The 20,047-nt window shown below is 37.6% G+C and overlaps 1 protein-coding gene and 1 long non-coding RNA gene across 6 annotated transcripts in view; one reads left to right on the plus strand and one right to left on the minus strand.

The window, feature by feature from the left end:
* Positions 1–10,897, plus strand: part of LOC114237727 (uncharacterized) — a 140,351-nt gene extending 129,454 nt beyond the window's left edge. Inside the window, exon 7 of the long non-coding RNA XR_009007791.1 lies at positions 10,818–10,897. This is a non-coding gene — a long non-coding RNA (uncharacterized LOC114237727). The remainder of the gene's footprint in view (positions 1–10,817) is intronic.
* HEATR5A (HEAT repeat containing 5A) overlaps positions 1–20,047 on the minus strand; it is a 118,704-nt gene that overhangs the window by 79,372 nt on the left and 19,285 nt on the right. For 4 of the 5 annotated variants that reach the window (XM_028166007.2, XM_007180690.3, XM_007180688.3 and 1 more), the window contains exons 2-9: positions 18,301–18,501; positions 16,500–16,711; positions 14,526–14,634; positions 10,810–10,959; positions 9,954–10,128; positions 4,235–4,395; positions 2,535–2,790; positions 1,766–1,921 (exon numbers count right to left, since the gene is read on the minus strand). In XM_028166007.2, coding sequence (XP_028021808.2) covers positions 1,766–1,921; positions 2,535–2,790; positions 4,235–4,395; positions 9,954–10,128; positions 10,810–10,959; positions 14,526–14,634; positions 16,500–16,711; positions 18,301–18,426 — 1,345 coding nt within the window. In that variant the 5' untranslated portion in view covers positions 18,427–18,501. The remainder of the gene's footprint in view (positions 1–1,765; positions 1,922–2,534; positions 2,791–4,234; positions 4,396–9,953; positions 10,129–10,809; positions 10,960–14,525; positions 14,635–16,499; positions 16,712–18,300; positions 18,502–20,047) is intronic. The other variant, XM_007180689.3, reaches the window with a different exon arrangement.

Below are 20,047 nucleotides of genomic sequence, written 5' to 3' on the forward strand. Positions count from 1 at the left end.
AGAATAAACAAATGACGACTCAGCTACACAGATGAAACTCAGTCATCAAACAGTCAACAGAGTAAGCAACCACATGGATATGAAATACATTATCTTTATCAAAAGCCAAATCAGAATTTAAAAAATTAAATGATACACAATTATAAATAATTTTTTTGTACCCAAGAGTTACTTCTACCAATATATCTCATGAAAATGGCTTAAATTAAGTCAGGAGACAAAGGAAATTTTTATTTCCTAAATAAGCCAATGTTCTGCTTACTTTATCTTGAGATCATTAATTTGGTACTAGGAATGAAAAATTATCAGTAAATAACAAAAACATCTTGAGAAGAAATGTCACCTCTTGTTTCATCCTCCTTTTCTTTTAAATCCTTTCTGGCACATTCCTCTACATAATCAGTATTCTCCCTATGTACCATGTTTCTCTTAACCTGAGAACAAAATGTTGAAGAAAATCAAGGCTTCACTAGGTCCCCAGTGGGCTACTAAGCCACTATGCAGACAGCGAAGTGCCACTACCAGTAAGAAAAAAAAGTCTACATTTGCTGTAATTCAACATATACCTTCATCAAAACATGTTAACAGTTCATGTCGACTGCTACTTAAACAATATATGCCCTAGGATAAATAGCTTACAAACCAAATATAATGTAAGCTTCAGTCAGCAGGAATTGTGTAGCACAAAGGACAAAAGCCATTAAAGATGATTTTTAAAAGTAATTAAATAAGCCAGTCACAAAAGGCCACATGCTGTATGGATTCCATTTATATTAAATCTTGTCCAGAATAGGCAAATTCATAGAGACAGAAAATAGATTAGTGGTTATCAGGGCTGGGGGGGGAGGGGAAATGGGAAATGACTGCTAATGGGTGTAGGACTTCTTGGGGTGATGAAAGCATTCTGCAATCAGATAGTGGTAGAGTTTGCACAACTCTGTGAGTATACCAAAACCACTGAATTGTATATTTTAAAAGGGTGAACTTTATGGTATGTGAATTATCTCTCAAAGTGATTAAATAATTTTCAAAGAGAGAAAGAAAAGAGAATGCCTGAAAAGACCTTTAAGGAAGTAAATTACTTGTACCATACAGAAACTAATACTTTCACTGCAGATGAGAGATACGAGTTCAGGTTTACTTCTCCATTTTTCCGTGTTATCTTAAATATCTCCAGAAAGGGGGCTGGAGATAGAGACCTAGAGAACAATCTTTAGTTATAAAAGCAAAAGAAAAAAAAACATACTTTAAAAAATCTTGATTATATATATTTCATAAAACTCTAATAAATCTATAGTGGAATCTATAATAAATGAGCTATATGGATGGGGCTTCCCTGGTGGCGCAGTGGTTGAGAGTCTGCCTGCCAATGCAGGGGACACGGGTTCGAGCCCTGGTCTGGGAAGATCCCACATGCCGCGGAGCGGCTGGGCCCGTGAGCCACAATTACTGGGCCTGCGCGTCTGGAGCCTGTGCTCCGCAACAAGGGAGGCCGTGATGGTGAGGGGCCCGCGCGCCGCGATGAGGAGTGGCCCCCGCTTGCCGCAACTGGAGAAAGCCCTCGCACAGAGGCGAAGACCCAACACAGCCATAAAATAAATAAATGGATGGATTAATTAATTAAAAAAAAAAAGAAATCTCAAAATAAAAGTAGCTTTAAAAAAAAAAAAATGAGCTATAAGAGGGAGCTTTTCTTCCTTGGAGAAAAGTTGCCTAAACTAAAAGTGAAAACAAAGTATTCAGACTAGTCACAGACAACAGATACCTGCACTTGAATCCTGTAGCAAAGGTGCGGCTGTGGTGCCGAGACTGTGTATGAGATTTCCAAGTTCTTGTAAAGCGCATACCAACATATGCTGGCTGGCTGCTACATCTGCGGAGCCAAGCCGGGTTTCCAAGTTACCGTCACTCATTACAGCGTCTGACAGAAGCATAAGAATTAACTAGGCATCATTGTTTTATTAAAATTTATTACAGAGGGTAGGTATTAGGAGCAGAAACATACGAAGGTAAAAATTAATACCTCCGCTTGATATACGTGAAACCCTTGAGGCAGTAACTAAAATACTAAAATGGGGACTTGCATCTATAGAGAAAGAATTAAACTAACATAACCAATTTAGTTCAAGCAACCTGATCACAGATGCCTTATTACTCTTTTAGCAAGTGGCACTGAAAGGGAGAACTCCAATTTTATCATTACTCAAGATAAGCAGAGTAGACTTAGGACAGTACAAGAACTGAGATGAACTCATTGTTTCAAAGACAATGTATCTTAACTTCTATAGGAAGATTATGAATTCTGAGGAACTACTATCCACCAGCCTTTAAGATCAGTGCATACATATATAATAGTTCTTATCAAGTTAGATAATTTATGTATCATCTATATATAGGCTGCTTTACTCTGAAACAACTGACCTGTATTATAAAAGTGTTTTTTGGGTATTAATATAATTATATACCAGTCCAGCTTTTCCAAAAGGACAATCCCTTTAGCACTGTTAAAACAGACTGTCTTAGAAGATCCATACCCATAACTTTCTTTAACTTCCAGATAGCCTGGCAAATATCCTTGGCAGCAGCAATTTGAGCCTTTTCTCCAAGAAGGCCTCCAACAGTAGCTCGAAGGATAAATGAAACACAACGGCGACTGCAGACAGCGTCAATCTGAGTTTGGGTGGCCTTAGGGTGTGACTGTGAAACCAGGCTTAGGGTATGAGAAAGAAAGGCAGCAAAATTTTTCTCTAGCCATGCTCCTCCTAGTGTTGAAACAAACACCACGTAAGCCTAAAAAAGAAAGAAGTTTTATCTTCAAAGTGAAATAATTTCAGTTCTATATTAATGTTTTCTCTTCCATGAAATATGCAGAATTTATTAACATTTCTTTTTAGTCTTTCCTCATTTATATAGCCACTTTAGCTATATAAACGTAGTACCATTTTTTTGTTTGTTAAGCCAAAATTGAAGTACACAGTCTTTCAACTGAGATTTCACTTATGGTGCCTGTTTTATTTTGGTCAGACTACAAAGTTTCAGGATAGCCAGCATAGCTAGCTAATAAGTAAAATGTGCCTGTGACTTCTCCAAACAAAGCATTCAAACTCTTTAACATTTTGTGGGGTTTTTTTTTTTTCTTCAATTTTTTTGGCCACACGCTGAGCAGCATGTGGGATCTTAGTTCCCCAAACAGGGATCGAACCCATGCCCCCTACAGTGGAAGCCCGGAGTCTTAACCACTGGACCACCAGGGAAGTCCCTAAGGTCTTTAACATTCTGAACAAGAAAACCCAAATCAAACATATGAACACAGTGTAAGAACGAACTATGGTCTAATACCATAATTAGACCATAACTATGGTCTAATTCCCATAATTCTAAGGGAATTCAGTTCTAGAAACCAGAAAAGAAAGTTTATGGTGACGAATCACTGCTCTTTATTTTCATGAGTGTTAATGGTTTGGCTTGCTCCAGCGATACAGACAGTTGTTTTCTTATGTAATCTGTTTTTTAAAAATACACAGTTTACAATTATACTGGGACGTCTTATATTTTCATGAAATCTAATATCATACAGTATAAAATAATGAGGATAGATATGTGAATTTAAAAAAATACATGTTTGCTTTGAACCATAATGGCATTTAGAAAACAAGATAGTTCAAGGAAAGAATGCAAAGACCTCTATATTGCCTTATTCTAAGACCCTCTTCCCAGGGTTTAGCTTTTTAAGTTTTGTTTAGGACCAAGAATTTAAGCACTTAAGTAGATTACATGCTGTAATATTTATTTTGAAGTAGAAACCATATAAAACAGAAATATAATATTGCCCATGCCCAATATTATGTACCTAAAAGCTTAAATCTGAACTGTATAAGCACACATAAACACAATGGAAAACATGCTAAACCACAAGACACATGGAAGCCCAAGGCCTAGAAACAAACAAAAAAATGTTGTTTATGTTTCAAAGGAAATAAACAATAGTCTCCCATCATTACGAACTGAAAACACATTGTGGGTAATAGCCTTTTTAGTTGGCTTTGTACAAATAAGGTTCTCTTACTTGTAATCTAGTTTTTTATAAAGCGTCTTGGCCTCACCCCATCTATTTATAAACATGAGAGCATAAGTGATGACCTTGCACAGCATCACTCCCACCTGGAGTCAGATACTAAAACTTTCACTATAGGCCAGTGAGAATTACATTTAGATACTGATTTGTGATTCTAACCTGAGTAACTCCAACTCGGACATCCCTACTGACTGAACTGGTTCCTTTCAGCATATCTCCACTGGCTCGAAGAAATCCTGAACTCCCACGTAGAAACCCTGTTCCTAGTAATTCCAGAACTTCCTCCAGAGATACTCTGCGAACACTTTGACGTGAGGCTGCTATAACAAAGAACAAAACAAAACATGTGATTCTATTTTACAGACTAAATTTTAATGCATGATCTTGGTTTGCATGATCTTGAACAGTATGTTAACAGAAACAAAAATAAACTAAAAATCCAAACAAAAGGCAAAATTTACAGGACATTACACACACTAAAACATAAAGTCACACAAGGGTTCAGAGGTCAAATCATAATGGACTCTGATGTATCATGTCAATGACATCTTAAAGTCTATGCCACTTTGAGATTATGACCTACTGCTCTCTTGTCCTCAAGTTAAACAAGAGAAAACATAAATGAACGGCCCTAGTTCTCCATGAGTGAAAATGCTATACAACACTTTGAAAATCCTTTTGAAATACTAAAAAGGCCAAAATCATAATTTTATCTTTCTAAATGCTCTACAACTCTTAATGAAACTTACATAAAGTAACCACCATGGCCTGTTCTTTAAAAATTCTCAACTGCAAGTACAACTTTTGTTATATCCTCAGTCTCTGAAGAAACCAAAGGTAAATATTACTAAAACTGCCCGGTCAACCCTTAGGCTGCAATAATTAAGAGCTTAGTTAGGCAGAATGTTTTAAATTTGTCTTCAGTTTGACACAGTTGAGTTTCTCCCTGTGAATATCTAGGGGATACTATCTCCTTTAAAAAAAGAACCCATCTTCACCCTTTCATTCTTCTGAAAAATGATGGTCACAAGCTCTGATCCTCATTATTGACTTAAGTCATAAATAGTGGAAAAATAAACTTCTGTTAATCCAAGTCATGAACAAAAAATATACTCTTCAGCCTGAAGATGAAACAGATGAAAATCTATATTGGCACGTGGAAGACAAACATAAGTGAATAGTACAAAATCCATGGTCTTGCGGATCATAAATTCTAAAAAGGAGAGACAACAATAAACATAACAAAGGACTAAGTATATAGTATGTTAGACAGTGATTAAAAGCCATGCAAAAAATAAAGCAGGTATCTTTTATGTGTAGTGAGTTCAGTGGAGGGCTCTGGTAGGAGATGGACCATGGTGTAAGGATGGTGCAAGAGCAGAAGATATAGGACCTTGTCAATCATTATAATAAGGAGGTGAGTAAAGTGAGGTGCCAGTGGAGAACCTTGAGCAAAGGAGTGATATAATCTGTCACTGTGCTTCTGTGCTGAGAGAAGACTGTAGAGGGGCAAAGGTAGAAGTAGAGAAAACCGTTAGGAGCAATTTAGTGATTCAAGCAAGAAGTGATGGTGGCTTAGATCAAGGTAGGTACGATAGGAATCGAGGTATACATACTTACATATTTTTTAAATTTTTTACTAGAAAACATTTCAAAATTACAAAAAAGCTGCAAGAATAGTAAAATAAACTCCCATGTCCCCTTCACCTAGACTCCATATCTTCCTTATCACTTTCTCAGTTTTGAAGAGTACATATATGGCTAGTTGTAGCTATAGAAAAGCCCTCAATTTGAGTTTTTCCTCAAGAGAACTACATTAAGTAATGCTGTAAGCCTTCTCAATGCATAACGTCAAAAAGAAATGTCAGGCTTGGTGTCAATCTGTCCCTACATTGGCGATATTATCTTTGAACACGTGAATAAGGCGTCTGCCAGTCTTGTCCACTGTAAAATATCATTTTTCCATTTGTAATCACTATGCCACCTCTGTGGTGATACTTTTTTTTAAAAATAAATTTATTTATTTATTTATTTTTGGCTGTGTTGGGTCTTCGTTGCTGCGCGTGGGCTTTCTCTAGTTGCAGCGAGCGGGGGCTTCTCTTCCTTGTGGTGCACGGGCTTCTCATTGTGGTGGCTTCTCTTGTTGAGGAGCATGGGCTCTAGGCGCTCGGGCTTCAGTAGTTGTGGCACGCGGGCTCAGTAGTTGTGGCGCATGGGCTTAGTTGCTCTGCGGCATGTGGGATCTTCCCGGACCAGGGCTCGAACCCATGTCCCCTGTGTTGGCAGGTGGATTCTTAACCACTGCACCACCAGGGAAGCCCTCCTTTTTTATTTAACAGGTTATAATCCATTTCTATCATTATTAATTCTAATACTGTCCTGGATTTGACCAGCTTTTCTTCAGAAAGCTGGCCAGTGGAAGCTCCTCACTTTCTGGCACAACAAGACGCTCCAGGTTCATCCTCAGACTTTCCTTGCCCCGACCCCATGAGCCACTTCTCCAAGGAGTCCCAACTGTAGATGTGTTTTAATGTTGTTAGGTAGAATAGTTACTGAGTGTGAGAGAGAAGATTCAAGGGTGACTTTACAAACTGCGGTTTGAACAACTGCAGGGACAGAGATGTCATCAACTTAGATTAGCAAGACTGCGACTGCAAGGAGAGCAGGTATGTGTTCGTGGCGGGAGGGGAGATCAAGCATTCACTTAGGACAAGTTAATTTGAAACATCAAATAGACATCCAAACAGAGATGTCAAATGGGCAGCTAGATATGAGAGTTCGGTGTCCAGGAGAGAAGTGTGGGCTAAAGACATAAATCCAGGAATCCCTGATATATAGATGGTATTTAAGCCATGAGATTGGGTAAGATCATCTAGAGTGAGCCTACGTAAAGAGCAGAAGACCAAGGACTAGGTGATGGGTCTCTCCTATGAGAAGACAAGAAATCATCAAAGACTGAACAGAAACTTCTAGAGAAAAAGAAAGAAAGAAAACCAAGGGAGTGTGAGGTCCTAAAAGGCAAGTGAAAAAAGGATGAGGAGGAAGATCAACTGAGTTAAATGTTGCTGAAAGGTTAAGTAAGACAACTGAGAACTGCCCACTGGCTTAGCATGGCTAAATAGGACGGAAATGCCAAAGGGCAGGGGCTTTTAATCTGTTTTGTTCAATAACACATCCTACACACTCAGAACAGATCGTGGCCCTGTATAAACCCCCAATAAACGCTTGTTTATTTATCGAATAACTGATCAACGTGGAGGTCATTGATGCCCTTAACAAAAATAGTTTTCAAGAGTTAACTGGGGCTTCCCTGGTAGTGAGGTGCTTAAGAATCCGCCTGCCAATGCAGGGGACACGGGTTCAAGCCCTGGTCCGGGAAGATCCCACATGCCATGGAGCAACTAAGCCCATGCGCCACAACTACTGACCCAGCGCTCTAGAGCCCACGAGCCACAACTACTGAGCCCACCTGCCACAACTACTGAAGCCCGCGTGCCTAGAGCCCATGCTCCACAACAAGAGAAGCCACTGCAATGAGAAGCCTGCGCACCGCAACGAAGAGTAGCCCCCGCTCGCCGCAACTAGAGAAAGCCCACGCACAGCAACGAAGACGCAACGCAGCCAAAAATAAATAAATAAAATAAATAAATTTATATATAAAAAAAGAGTTAACTGGGGGAAAATCCTAACTGAAGTGTGTTTGAAAGAAGAGAAAGACTAAAAACAGAGTATCAAGAACTCCTCTGAGGAACTCTGCTGCAAAGGGAAGAGAAATGGGGCTCCAGCTGGCTGGGGAAGTAAAATACAAGAAAAAAAAAATTTTTTTAAGATGAGAGGGGAAAAAGCACATGTTTTTACAGGGAATAATCCAATAGAGAAGGAAAAGTTGATGTAGGAGAGGGGAGACTTCCTAGAGCTATGTCCTCGAGCAGGTGAGAGGATGAGCTCTAATACATATTGAACGTATGGCTTTAATAGAAGAGGAGATAATTCACCTTCGTAACAGTGGAGAAGTCAGAGCATACGGGTATAGATGCTGGAAGGTGGTAGATTTAGTAGGGGAGCCTATGGAAGATAGGCCGTTAAACGAAAGTAACATGGGAGAAGATAAAGGTATAAAATAGTCAATTAGGAAAGTGGGACAGTGAATGGAGGAGGGAAATATAGTACGACTTGAGGTTCATGGTCAAGAAGTAACTTTAAAAGATTCCATAAATCCCTGGCAACTTATGCCAATGTTAGGAAAATGTCATATTCAATCCCTGCTTTTTAAATGCCTTGGTAAAATATACCATTTATTAGAAGTCTGCTGATTTTACTAGGAAAATCATTCAGTTCTGTACTTCATAATCTTCGAATACTGTGGTTGAGTGTACAAACTTCCACTGTATTTCCTTTCCAAATTATTAAGCACTATGTTGCTATTAGTCTCCTACTTTAAAAAAATCTATTATGACATCTAGATCACTTTTTAGTTGTATGAAAATAACTCAATTATAACACAAGCCTAGAACTTACAGATGCAAGATGATAGAATTCCTAACAAAAGATTAGGCCAAAGATTTTTTAGTGTGGGTGAAGCTCATTCTTCACTTTGCTTAGTCTGATTGCAAAAATGCTGTTATTAGTTTAGCGCTACTCTAGGAGGATATACATTTAAATATTATTCACATTTGTTAGGCAATTCTGTATTTTGCTTGTTTTTACTGCAACTGTGTACTAGTTCTAATGATACATTTATGGAAACGAGCAATTCACATTTTCAAGAGGGTTTGATTAAACATGTCTTCTTCTAATTTCAATCTCTTAGATGGTTTAAGATTTAACCTCTTAAATGCCCTGAACAACTCTGAATTACAAGATTAGAAGAACCAACACCTAAAAAAAAATTTATTATAAATTTTAAACTTGTGGGTCTCAACTGGAGAATGAAGGGACTATATAGCTGTTAATGCTTCCTAGGTGATTCTGATATGCTGTACTCACTGTCTTCTCTCAGCTCTGGTTGAGAAACACTGGCTTAGAAGAAACCAGAACACTTCTTAATGTCACAATAAACAATTTCTAGAGCAATGATTCTAAAACTTTAATGTGCATACAAATTATCTGGGGATCTTGTTAAAATGAAAATTTGATTTAGTAAGTTGGGTGGCGTCTGGGTTTCTGCATTTCTTACGAGCTCCCAGGTGATGCTAGTACTCTCGGTTTGCAGATATTGAGGAAGCAAGGTTCTACAGAACAATCACATTTTCATTAGTGTGAGACTGTTATTCTTTGGAGTCAGAATAATAAAGTAAGTTTTTAATTATTCACCAATGTTTTATATACACTGTAGATTAAACCCAGGCAAACCCTTTTGTTTTAAAAAATACTCCATCCTTGCTCACTGCCTAGGAGTGTATAAATAGGGAATAAGCACAAAACAAATTGTCCAAATACAGTAAATTTCAAGTATCTGCTGTTTGGAATTATTTACATCATTGCTCCCTTATACCAATCTAGAAGATGGCAAGCCAAATGTATGTAATCAGATGCATGCTGCTTAAAAAAAAAATTCTCGAGAATTAGATCATATCTCTTATTGGATAACACTCCACAATTCACTTTAAAAAAAAAAAAAAGCCATGGTGTAGAGGAAGACAATGACTGAATAAAGCACATTTATTTAAGAGTTCTTTTAATTTTTTCCTCAAACTTTCACTGAATTGTTTTAAAATGGAATCTTAGGACTTATAGAAATGTTTCCAAACTAAAATTTATATGATATTCTGTCTCTTTTCAAAAGTAATAATGGGTAGCAGTAATTCTACATATGTTTGTTTAAATCAACTGGGAAAAAATTATAGAAGATATTATGAAAATAACTACATGAATTTACCTGCTCCTGAATGTTTAGAAATTATAGCTTTGGCCAACACTGTGCCTAGTAGCTTTGAAACTGAAATCCGCACATCATAATTGGAGCCTTCAAAGGATTTAAAACATAGTGTGGCCACACTGTCCAGGTCTGTACTCCACATAAAGATGGCCTCATTCTGAAGTTCAAGGAGACACTATTAAAGCGGGAAAAAAAGAAATTAATGAAAAACAAAATATAAATGTCAGGTTCAGATCTATATAAGTTGCAGACCTTATCAAGATCTAGCAAAAATAATACACAAATCCAAAGTCTCTAAATAATGATTGTAGGGACAAGTGAATACTTACTAAAAAGTCATAAAAACTATACTATACAAAGCAACGTGTCCACAAAGGGTAGGAGAAAGACCCATTTCTAATTCAGTGGGCTATGAAAAATGTCTGTAGAACCTATCTGTTGGCTATGAGCAATTGTGAGAATAACTCCAACATAAACACTTTACTATCTAACCAACTATGCTAAGAAAGCATGATAAAAAACAAAAACAAATCATTTTCAAACAACATAAACCATACATGGAAATTTTACACAATTATAGAGAGGAAGCACAGTGGAATGGAAGGAATACTTCGAGTCTGGTAACTTGAACTCCCCATTTCCAACAATGTGCTGCTAACCACTTTAAGAACCCTGGGAAATTCATGTAACTCTCAGGGCCTCAGTTTCCTCATATGTTAAAATGAGATAGCCCTATCTGAATACCAAGGTTGCAGCTCTAAGATCATGTAGCTGTTACTAGTGTTTTCACTGGGATAAACTGATTTAGTTGTCTGTATATTAATTTTTAGAAATTCTACTCATTAGACTATTTTACCTTTGCAGCAGCACAACGAACGGCCATGGATCTATCTGTCAAGCAGGATCTAGCAGCTTTATAAACATCCCTGTGGCAAGGGGTAGCAGCAGCTCCCAGTCCACTCAATATGTTTTGCAGACTCAGCATGATCTCATATCGACCTTGTGACTATCGAAGAGGAAAAAAATTTAAAGAACAGGAAAAAAAAATTCGCTGTGAAAAGCAGTATTAAGCATTGAAATTTATCTCACATTAGAGAAGTACTCAGATTTTTGTACACACTAACCAACCTATTCTGACATCAAGACACATGGATAATTGCTATTTCATGCAGTGTTTACTATTTTAAAAGTGTTCCTTGTATATATTACACTTCAACATAATACACATTTCATAGGGTTGATGTGCAGATTAAATGAAATTATATGGGAAGCGCCAGGCATAAGGCTTGCATGTGGTCAAGCATTCAATAAATGGTTGCTATAAATGAGGTAACATGGTAAGAGTGCATGGCCTGCCACCTACTAGCTATATGTCTCTGGGCAAATCTGTTTCTTTATCTGTTAAATGGTTGTTGTGAGGATCAAACGAGTTACTACATGTCAAGTGCTTAGAACAGTGCCTGACACACAGTAAATGTTCAGTTGAGTTCATAGCTATTGATATTTTATCATTTATTGGTTCGAGTATTTTAACTCAGAGGTTAAAAGTCTGGGTTTAGATTTTAAAAGACCTGGGTTTGAATCTTGGCTCTGAACCTTAGTAGCTGTGTGACTTTAAGTTGTTCTTACTTATTTCTTCATCTATAAAATGAGGATAAGCGACCTCCCCAGCGGTCCAGTGGTTAAGACTCTGCGCTTCCACTGAAGGGGGCATGGGTTCGATGCCTGGTCGGGGAACCAAGATCCCACATACCACACAGCGTGGCCAAGAAAAAGAAATGACAAAACGAAACAAGGATAAGATGAACCCCACTGAGCCAGTGTGAGAAGTAAACAAGCCCCTGTGGGGAAATCATTCACCACAGTGCCTGGACTTAGTAAACACTCAGGAAATAGTAGCTGCTTGTATGATGATGCTTTACTAAATGTTCCAAATGCTTTCTATGTCTCAGGAAATTAAGGCCACTATAGCTAAGTTAAAGTTGGAGAAAGATCAAGTATCATTTTCATAGTAATGTTATTAATTTATTTTTGTTCAAAGGAGCACAATAGTAATTATAGGTGGACATTAACAAAATGAGTCCTAAGGGGATACTTCTTAACTTTCTTTTACGCCAATTTCAAATGCTATTTATCACTACTGGTTTGTATCAAAGGTGGAAATCCCTTTTGACATCTCCAAAACGTTGTGGTACTGAATCAACTAAATCATAAAGGTAAAAAGTGGAGGAGCAATAAAGTACTTAGCAATAACTTTAAATTTTCTTTTTTTTTTTTAATATTAATTAATTTATTTGGTTGCACCAGGTCTTAATTGTGGCAGGCAGGCTCCTTAGGTGTGACCTGCAAACTCTTAGTTGCGGCATGCATGTGGGATCTAGTTCCCTGACCAGGGATCGAACCCAGGCCCCCTGCATTGGGAGTGCGGAGTCTTATCCACTGAGCCACCAGGGAAGTCCCTAACTTAAAATTTTCTGAAACCTATAGAGTAATCCTCTGTTAACCATGAGGCCTAAAAAGTATAGCTTAATCAATGGAGTTGAGAAAAAAAAAGTTTAAAGTGGCCATACCTCAGTAAATAAAAGTTCTTACAGACACATCCTTTTAAATAAAACCAGATTTATGGATGTTAACAATCTCTCCTCCTGGTTTGTTGTTTATCTCCACATAACTGAGAATTTTCCAGCCTTCCTGCTGTTATTGGCGCCTAGTTTCATATCATTGCAGGTGGGAGAGATACTTCATGCGATTTCAGTCTTCTTAAACTTGCCCAGACTTGTTTGGGACCTAATATGTGATCTACCCTGGTGAATGCTCTGTGCCCTAGAAGAGACGTATGTTTTGCTGCTGTTGGGTGGAATGATCAGGTTACGTCCATTAGGTCCAACTGGTCTAATGTGTAGTTCACTCCAAGGCTTCCATGTTGATTTCTGTCGGGGTCATCTGTCCATTGATGAAAGGGGGGGGAACTGCAGTCCCCACTATGATTGTATTGCTGTGTATTTCTCTCTTTAGGTCTGTCAATATTTGCTTTATAATTTAGATGCTCTGAGGGGTGTATAATTATTTACATTGTTATAACTATTTTAAATAGTGATTATTGTAGCCATCATGCTACACATCCCTAATACGTTACATTCTAATTAAACCTACTATTTACCACTTCATAGTGGCAAGACCCTTAAAACAGTATAATTCCATATACCTTCTCATATGCTTTATGTTGCTGTTTTTATATATTCTAATTCTATATATGTTAAAACCCACAATGCCTTCCATTTCTTTGTCTTCATCATGAGCTTTCTCTTACATAAATTAAGAATTAAAGTATAGCCTATACCTGTGTCCACATGTTACCATTTATGGTGCTCAGTATCATTTTGTAAATCTGTTCACCTCCAGCATCGGTGCCTTCAGAGCAGAAAGATTTCCTTTTCCTTTCACCACCAAAAGACCTGCCACTGATAAATTATCTCAACCTCTATCCATCTTAAAATATCTGAATTTTCTCAGATTTTTCAAACATATTGGGCAAAGTTTTTTATTTTATAAAGTGGTAATAAACTCTTATAAAAACTACAAAAAAAAAAATCTCTTCTCCTGAATTACCTTCTTCAATCTTTGCGTAAACTATTGCTGCTCAGAAGTGATCTGCTGAGTTGATTCTCTCACCAGTTTTATGTTATGGACTTCACTTCTCCTTAAAATTCTTGAATCAGTTACATTCTTCTTGAAATTTGGCAGATTTTACATTTGAATTTTCCCATGTTTTATCTTGATACAGTTAAAAAGAAATGTGTGTGACAGACCAGCATTTTTATAAATTGTTTCAGGGCTGTTTTCTAGACTTTTTCTAAGCAAGGTTAAGAACAGGAACTGGTGTGATTTTTTTTATATTTAAAGGTGCTGAGTTATCCTTAAATATAAGGGACCACAGACTTAAAATTTTTGATATACAAACATACAAATGCTTTAATTTCAAAATTTGTTAAAACTATAGTTGGCAAGAAATTACAGTGTATCTTGGAAGTCCAATAAAGAGACAGTTACAAAAACAAAGGGTGTTTCACAATGGTAAATGATATCAACAAGTCAGTGAGGCTAAGGCTGACAATATATACCCTGGCGACTGAAAGGTCATCCTGACCCTAGTCATGCTTATGTCCTCCACACTCTTTCCTACCCTGATTTTATTCCTTACTCCCTTCTGATGCTGGTACAATACTAATCCATCCATCAGGTATATGGTAGTTACCAACTACGTATCTGGATCCTTGGTGACAAGCACTTGCTCTGGCACTAGTAAGTAGTATCAGATGGAAAAGGTGATGTGAGAAGAGGGAGCAGGGATGGGTCTGCCAGAGAAACACCTTAGTTTGTGCCCATTTGAATTTATCTGAATACACAAAATTTTATTGCACTATTGCTTTTCTAATAAAGATTCAACATACAAAGTACATATGTGCACTACCTAGAAATGTCATTTATGGATATATTTACATACATACTATGTGTGCTTGTCATAGGTAAAGCTCTTTTATTGACTCAAGAAACCATAAAGTTTGTATTTACCTCTGCACTCTTCATAGCTTTAAGAATATTCCCCACTGTATCAGTAAAGGTGTTACCCAGTATTCTACCCAACTTCTTATACAAGGAACCCAAACACACCACAGCGGCGCTGGAACGACATTTAAATTAGAAATTAGTCATGAATGAAAAAACAGGCATAAAAGGATCTTAGCACATGTAAAGATGACTACTTAATTTACTTTTAAAGGATAAAATTTCCCAGAATCTATTCCACTGTTAAGTCCTAAGGAATGACACTTAGGGGAGTATCAAATAATTACATTTTCAATACAAGAATTTTTATTTTTATTTTTATTTTTTATTTCTTTATTTTTAAGGCTGTGTTGGGTCTTCGTTTCTGTGCGAGGGCTTTCTCTAGTTGCGGCAAGCGGGGTCCACTCTTCATCGCGGTGCGCGGGCCTCACGTTATCGCGGCCTCTCTTGTTGCGGAGCACAGGCTCCAGACGCGCAGGCTCAGTAATTGTGGCTCACGGGCCCAGTTGCTCCGCAGCATGTGGGATCTTCCCAGACCAGGGCTCAAACCCGTGTCCCCTGCATTAGCAGGCAGATTCTCAACCACTGCGCCACCAGGGAAGCCCCAATACAAGAATTTTAAAAAGATATATCTTCAACTAATTTAAATCTCAGCCCAAAGATTCCATCCCCTCTAATTTTTACAAAACAATTTTTAATAGAACTGAGCTTCATATATCAGATAATCAAAGATGGTCTTAAAGATAAAAGAAAAAGAACAATGTTCTCATCAAGTCTGAAAACTTTATGGGAAAATACATTCTACTATAAGCTAAAAATTAAAAATCACAAATTTCTATAACATTAGTACTATGCAACCATACATGGCAAATTGCCTTCTCTAAAAAACAGGTGATAAAATGAACTGAGTCCTATGGAGAAAGAAACTAAGTTGTTCTTTTAGGATCTTAGAAGAGTATTTTTCTATATATTTACTATTAATTTTCACTACTAAGAACTAATAAACTAAAAGAACATACAAAACGTGAAGAATTTAAAATACTTGTTCCTGAAACACTCAACTGCTAAAATTTTTTAAAAATAAATTTTATTTATTTTTTATGTATTTATTTATGTATTTGGCTGCACCGGGTCTTAGTTTTGGCACGTGGGATCTTCGTTGCAGTGTGAGGGATCTAGTTCCCTGACCAGGGATCGAACCCGGGCTGCCTGCATTGGGAGCACGGAGTCTTAACCACTGGACCACCAGGGAAGTCCCTCAACTGCTAAAATTTTTATCAGACAGTTTTGATCCCCAAACCTAAGCTTCAAATGTCTAAAGCATTTTTTAAAAGAACTGTTTCTCAGTCCATGGGAAAATGTTAGATCTTTCTGAAAGTTAGATTCTTTAAAAACTGAGTAAAACAATTTGTATTCAGTTTCATAATAATTATCACGTAGTTTGGGTTCTTTTTTTTTTTTAATATATATATTTGTATTTTTGACTGCATTGGGTCTTTGTTGCTGCGCGTGGGCTTTCTCTAGTTGCAGCGAGCAGGGGCTACCCTGTTTGCAGTCCGTGGGCTTCTCATTGAGGTGGCTTCTCTTGTTGCAGAGCACGGGCTCTAGGTGTGCAGGCTTCAGTAGTTGCAGCATGCAGGCTCAGTACTTGTGGTACGGGGGCCCTTGAGCACGCAGGCTTCAGTAGTTGTGGCGTGTGGGCTCAGTAGTTGTGGTGCACGGACTTAGTTGCTCCACGCCATGTGGGATCTTCCAGGACCAGGGACTGAACCCGTGTCCCCTGCATTGGCAGGTGGATCCTTAACCACTGCATCAACAGGGAAGTCCAGGGGTTCTGTTTTTTTAAAGACTTATTTTACTGAAGTATAGATGATGAACAATGTTGTGTTAATTTCTACTGTACAGCAAAGTTTGGGTTCTTTATAAAAATGATACAGCAAAGAAGAACTCTTTTATGTACAGTTTTAACATTTAACTTACAGTTTAGTGGGAAGATAACTTGGAGAATCATCTTTGCTTTGAATAAGATCATTACATTTATCGATTGTCTCATAAACAGAGAATGTGTCTCCAATACTATAAAGAATAGCTAGATTCTTAGCAAGGAGTTTGCGAGTAGGAGGCCCTGGGGAGCTGTTCAACAAAGATAGGAGCTGTTCCACAAGAGTTTTCTGTTTCTCCCTTACATCACTCTAGAAAGGAAGGTAACAAAGATAATTCAAGTCAACATAATTACACATAATCCTCTAATATGATTTTTCTTTCATATAATTAAGAACTAAAAGCCTCTAGAAAAATGCAAAATTATTTTGATTAAATAGTACAAATAAGCTGGTGGCATGGCTATTACACCTCATGAACAGGTAGTTTGTTGCCCTGCTGATATCTCCAAAAAATATGTTCTGGACTACAATATACTGGAGTCTTTGTGAACAAAGACAAGGGCTCTATTTTTTCTATGTCTTTCTTCTTAGGTTTGAAAGGTAGAGCAAATTTATATCTTAACTAGAGCTTCTTAGTTCGTAAGCCTCTGCCCAATATATATCTGGATCAATAAGCAGCAACCTAAAATCTATCACCAGAGCTGATCTTGTAATGGTTACCTGTTTTACTCAGATCATTTTCTAAGTTTAGTGCAATTTTCTTTTTGCAAGCTTATGCATCTAAATGCCGATACTGTGACTCCATTTTACTTGTCTACGCTCTGAAAAATGAGTACAGAATATCATCACAGTGGTAACGGTATTCAGGTGCTCCCTGAGGCCTAAACTTCCACAATAAAATATTTGTTAATTTAGTGTACGGATTTTTGTCATTTGTTAAATTCTAAATGTCTCCATGAGTAGTGTCTTTGCACCATTTTTGCATTACATAGGGTGCTGTCATTCTGTAGAATATCCTTATTTTTAGGAGATGTATGCAAAAGTATTAGAAGTAAAGTAGCAACTCACATGGCTCTGTAAATCAGTTAAACATGGCAAAATGTTAACACCTGCTGAATGTCGGTAAAGGGTATGAGTGATTAGTCTTCATTTTCTGGTAGCCATTTCATAAACTTTTAAAAGGGAATATGTTTACTCAAAGACTCCTCAATTCTTACTCCCCTTAAAGAGCTCACACTTTTTTTAAAGTGAAACTCCCATCACATTATTTAGCGCTATACTGCACCAGGATGTCATGCATGTGCAGTGACACAGATACAGAAGGATAATGATAAAGAAATCTAACACAATGTGCTCTGCAGTTAGTTTTTTTTTTTTTTTTTGACGATTGATTGATTGATTGATTGCTATGTTGGGTCTTCGTTTCTCTGCTAGGGCTTTCTCTAGTTGCGGCAAGTGGGGGCCACTCTTCATCGCGGTGCGCGGGCCTCTCACTATCGTGGCCTCTCTTGTTGCGGAGCACAGGCTCCAGACGCGCAGGCTCAGTAGTTGTGGCTCACGGGCCCAGTTGCTCTGCGGCATGTGGGATCTTCCCAGACCAGGGCGCGAACCCGTGTCCCCTGCATTAGCAGGCAGATTCTCAACCACTGCACCACCAGGGAAGCCCCCTGTAGTTAGTTTTTAATATATTTGAAAGTAATACTACAAATACTGGCTAATTTCTTCCTGCTCTTTTGAACAGAAGAAACCTATTTCAATATAAAGTCTTACTAAGGTCTAACCTTCGAAAGCTAATTTAGGTTATACTGGACAGAACTAGAAAAGCAAATCAAAGGAACTTAAACATTATCTGGCACGTAAAAAAAAACTCAAAAAACAGTTTTTGCAATTTTACTCACCCTGCTGGTTGCTAGCAAGAGCTTCTCCAAATATCTCAACCAATCAAAAATAAACTCTGCCTTCTGAACTTCACCCAGTTGATTGTATGCTTCTTCATTCAGCAGTAAGCTATGAGCTAATTCCATTCCTTGCAGAAAATTCTCCTAGCTGGTCACGATTCTTCTCATTAAACTTCAGTCAATATACCTAAGGAAAAAAACCTATAATAGAGGAAAATAATATTTTAAAAGGAGGGTGAAAAGGAACACAATCACAATACTGGAAATCTTCCACAGAAAAGCACAAAGCATAAATAAATGGAGACATCTTTTGTAACAGCTCTAGGGTGAAACTGGGAAAATCCCAATAGTAAACCCTAGTTAACACTGACACAAAACCCCTTTTTTAGAGAGCAGACAGGAAAATAGAGTAGGATTATTGACATTCACATGCAAAAAGTTGCTAAACAGAAGAGACGTTCCATTAAAATTTTGAAAATTTTAAGGTTAGACTACTCAAGATTTTCAGTTTTCTCTGTAGCATAAGCACCTTTTGACTAAAATGGGTCATGGGTACATATTAACAAATGACCAAATATCCAGACCTCCTGCTAAAATTCTATAGTAAAGCTTGATGTCTCCCTGGATCTTTGCCTCCATAAATAACCTGTCATTTACCTGGAGATTCAAGCCAGGAGCAGAGGGACTTATTCCCATTAAAATCTGTTCTCCCAATCTAACAAAGACACTGCCTGAGGCTAGGAGTTTTAGGAAAGAGTCCCATCCCAACCAGTACTGATAGCCTCCTTATCTCTGGGAGCCTTGTTGTGAAAGCAAACTCATGTTTCTGAAGGCACTTGGATGGATGTTGTCCAGGGATTATAGCAATAAAGATCATGTCTGCTCTGACCCAGATCCAATGTAGCCTTCACTTCTGTTGCAGGAAATAATCAACATAAGAGAGGAGGTTTGGTTTTGTTTCAGATTCATGATCATCTCCTGGGTACACTCTAGTTCCTGTGTTGCTTATATACAATACATAAGCACGTGTGCACAATACATACACACTCATACACAAATCTATAAGATGGCATTTGTGGTTATGGAATTTTTTATTTCTAGGTGCATGCTCAAGTATATGGCAGTAAAACAGCATGATGTCTGCAACTCATTTTCAAATGGTTAAGTACATCAATCAATTAGCCATAAAATACGGCAAAATGTTAACAGTTGAATGTTGGTAGTGGGTATGTGAGTAATCATTTTACTGTTCTTCAATTTTTCTGTATTTTTAAAAAATTCACAATAAAAAGTTGGAAAAATTATTTAAGAAGAGAAATTTTTTTTTAAACATCTTTATTGAAGTATAATTGCTTTACAATGGTGTGTTAGTTTCTGCTTTATAACAAAGTGAATCAGTTATACATATACATATGTTCCCATATCTCTTCCCTCTTGCATCTCCCTCCCTTCCACCCTCCCTATCCCACCCCTCTAGGTGGTCACAAAGCACCGAGCTGATCTCCCTGTGCTATGCGGCTGCTTCCCACTAGCTATCTATTTTACATTTGGTAGTATATATATGTCCATGACACTCTCTCACCCTGTCACATCTCACCCCTCCCCCTCCCCATATCCTCAAGTCCATTCTCTAGTAGGTCTGTGTCTTTATTCCCATCTTGCCACTAGGTTCTTCATGACCTTTTTTTTTCCCCTTAGATTCCATATATATGTGTTAGCATACTGTATTTGTTTTTCTCTTTCTGAC

Source organism: Balaenoptera acutorostrata, chromosome 3 (assembly GCF_949987535.1).
Source record: "Balaenoptera acutorostrata chromosome 3, mBalAcu1.1, whole genome shotgun sequence".
Taxonomy (NCBI): domain Eukaryota; kingdom Metazoa; phylum Chordata; class Mammalia; order Artiodactyla; family Balaenopteridae; genus Balaenoptera; species Balaenoptera acutorostrata.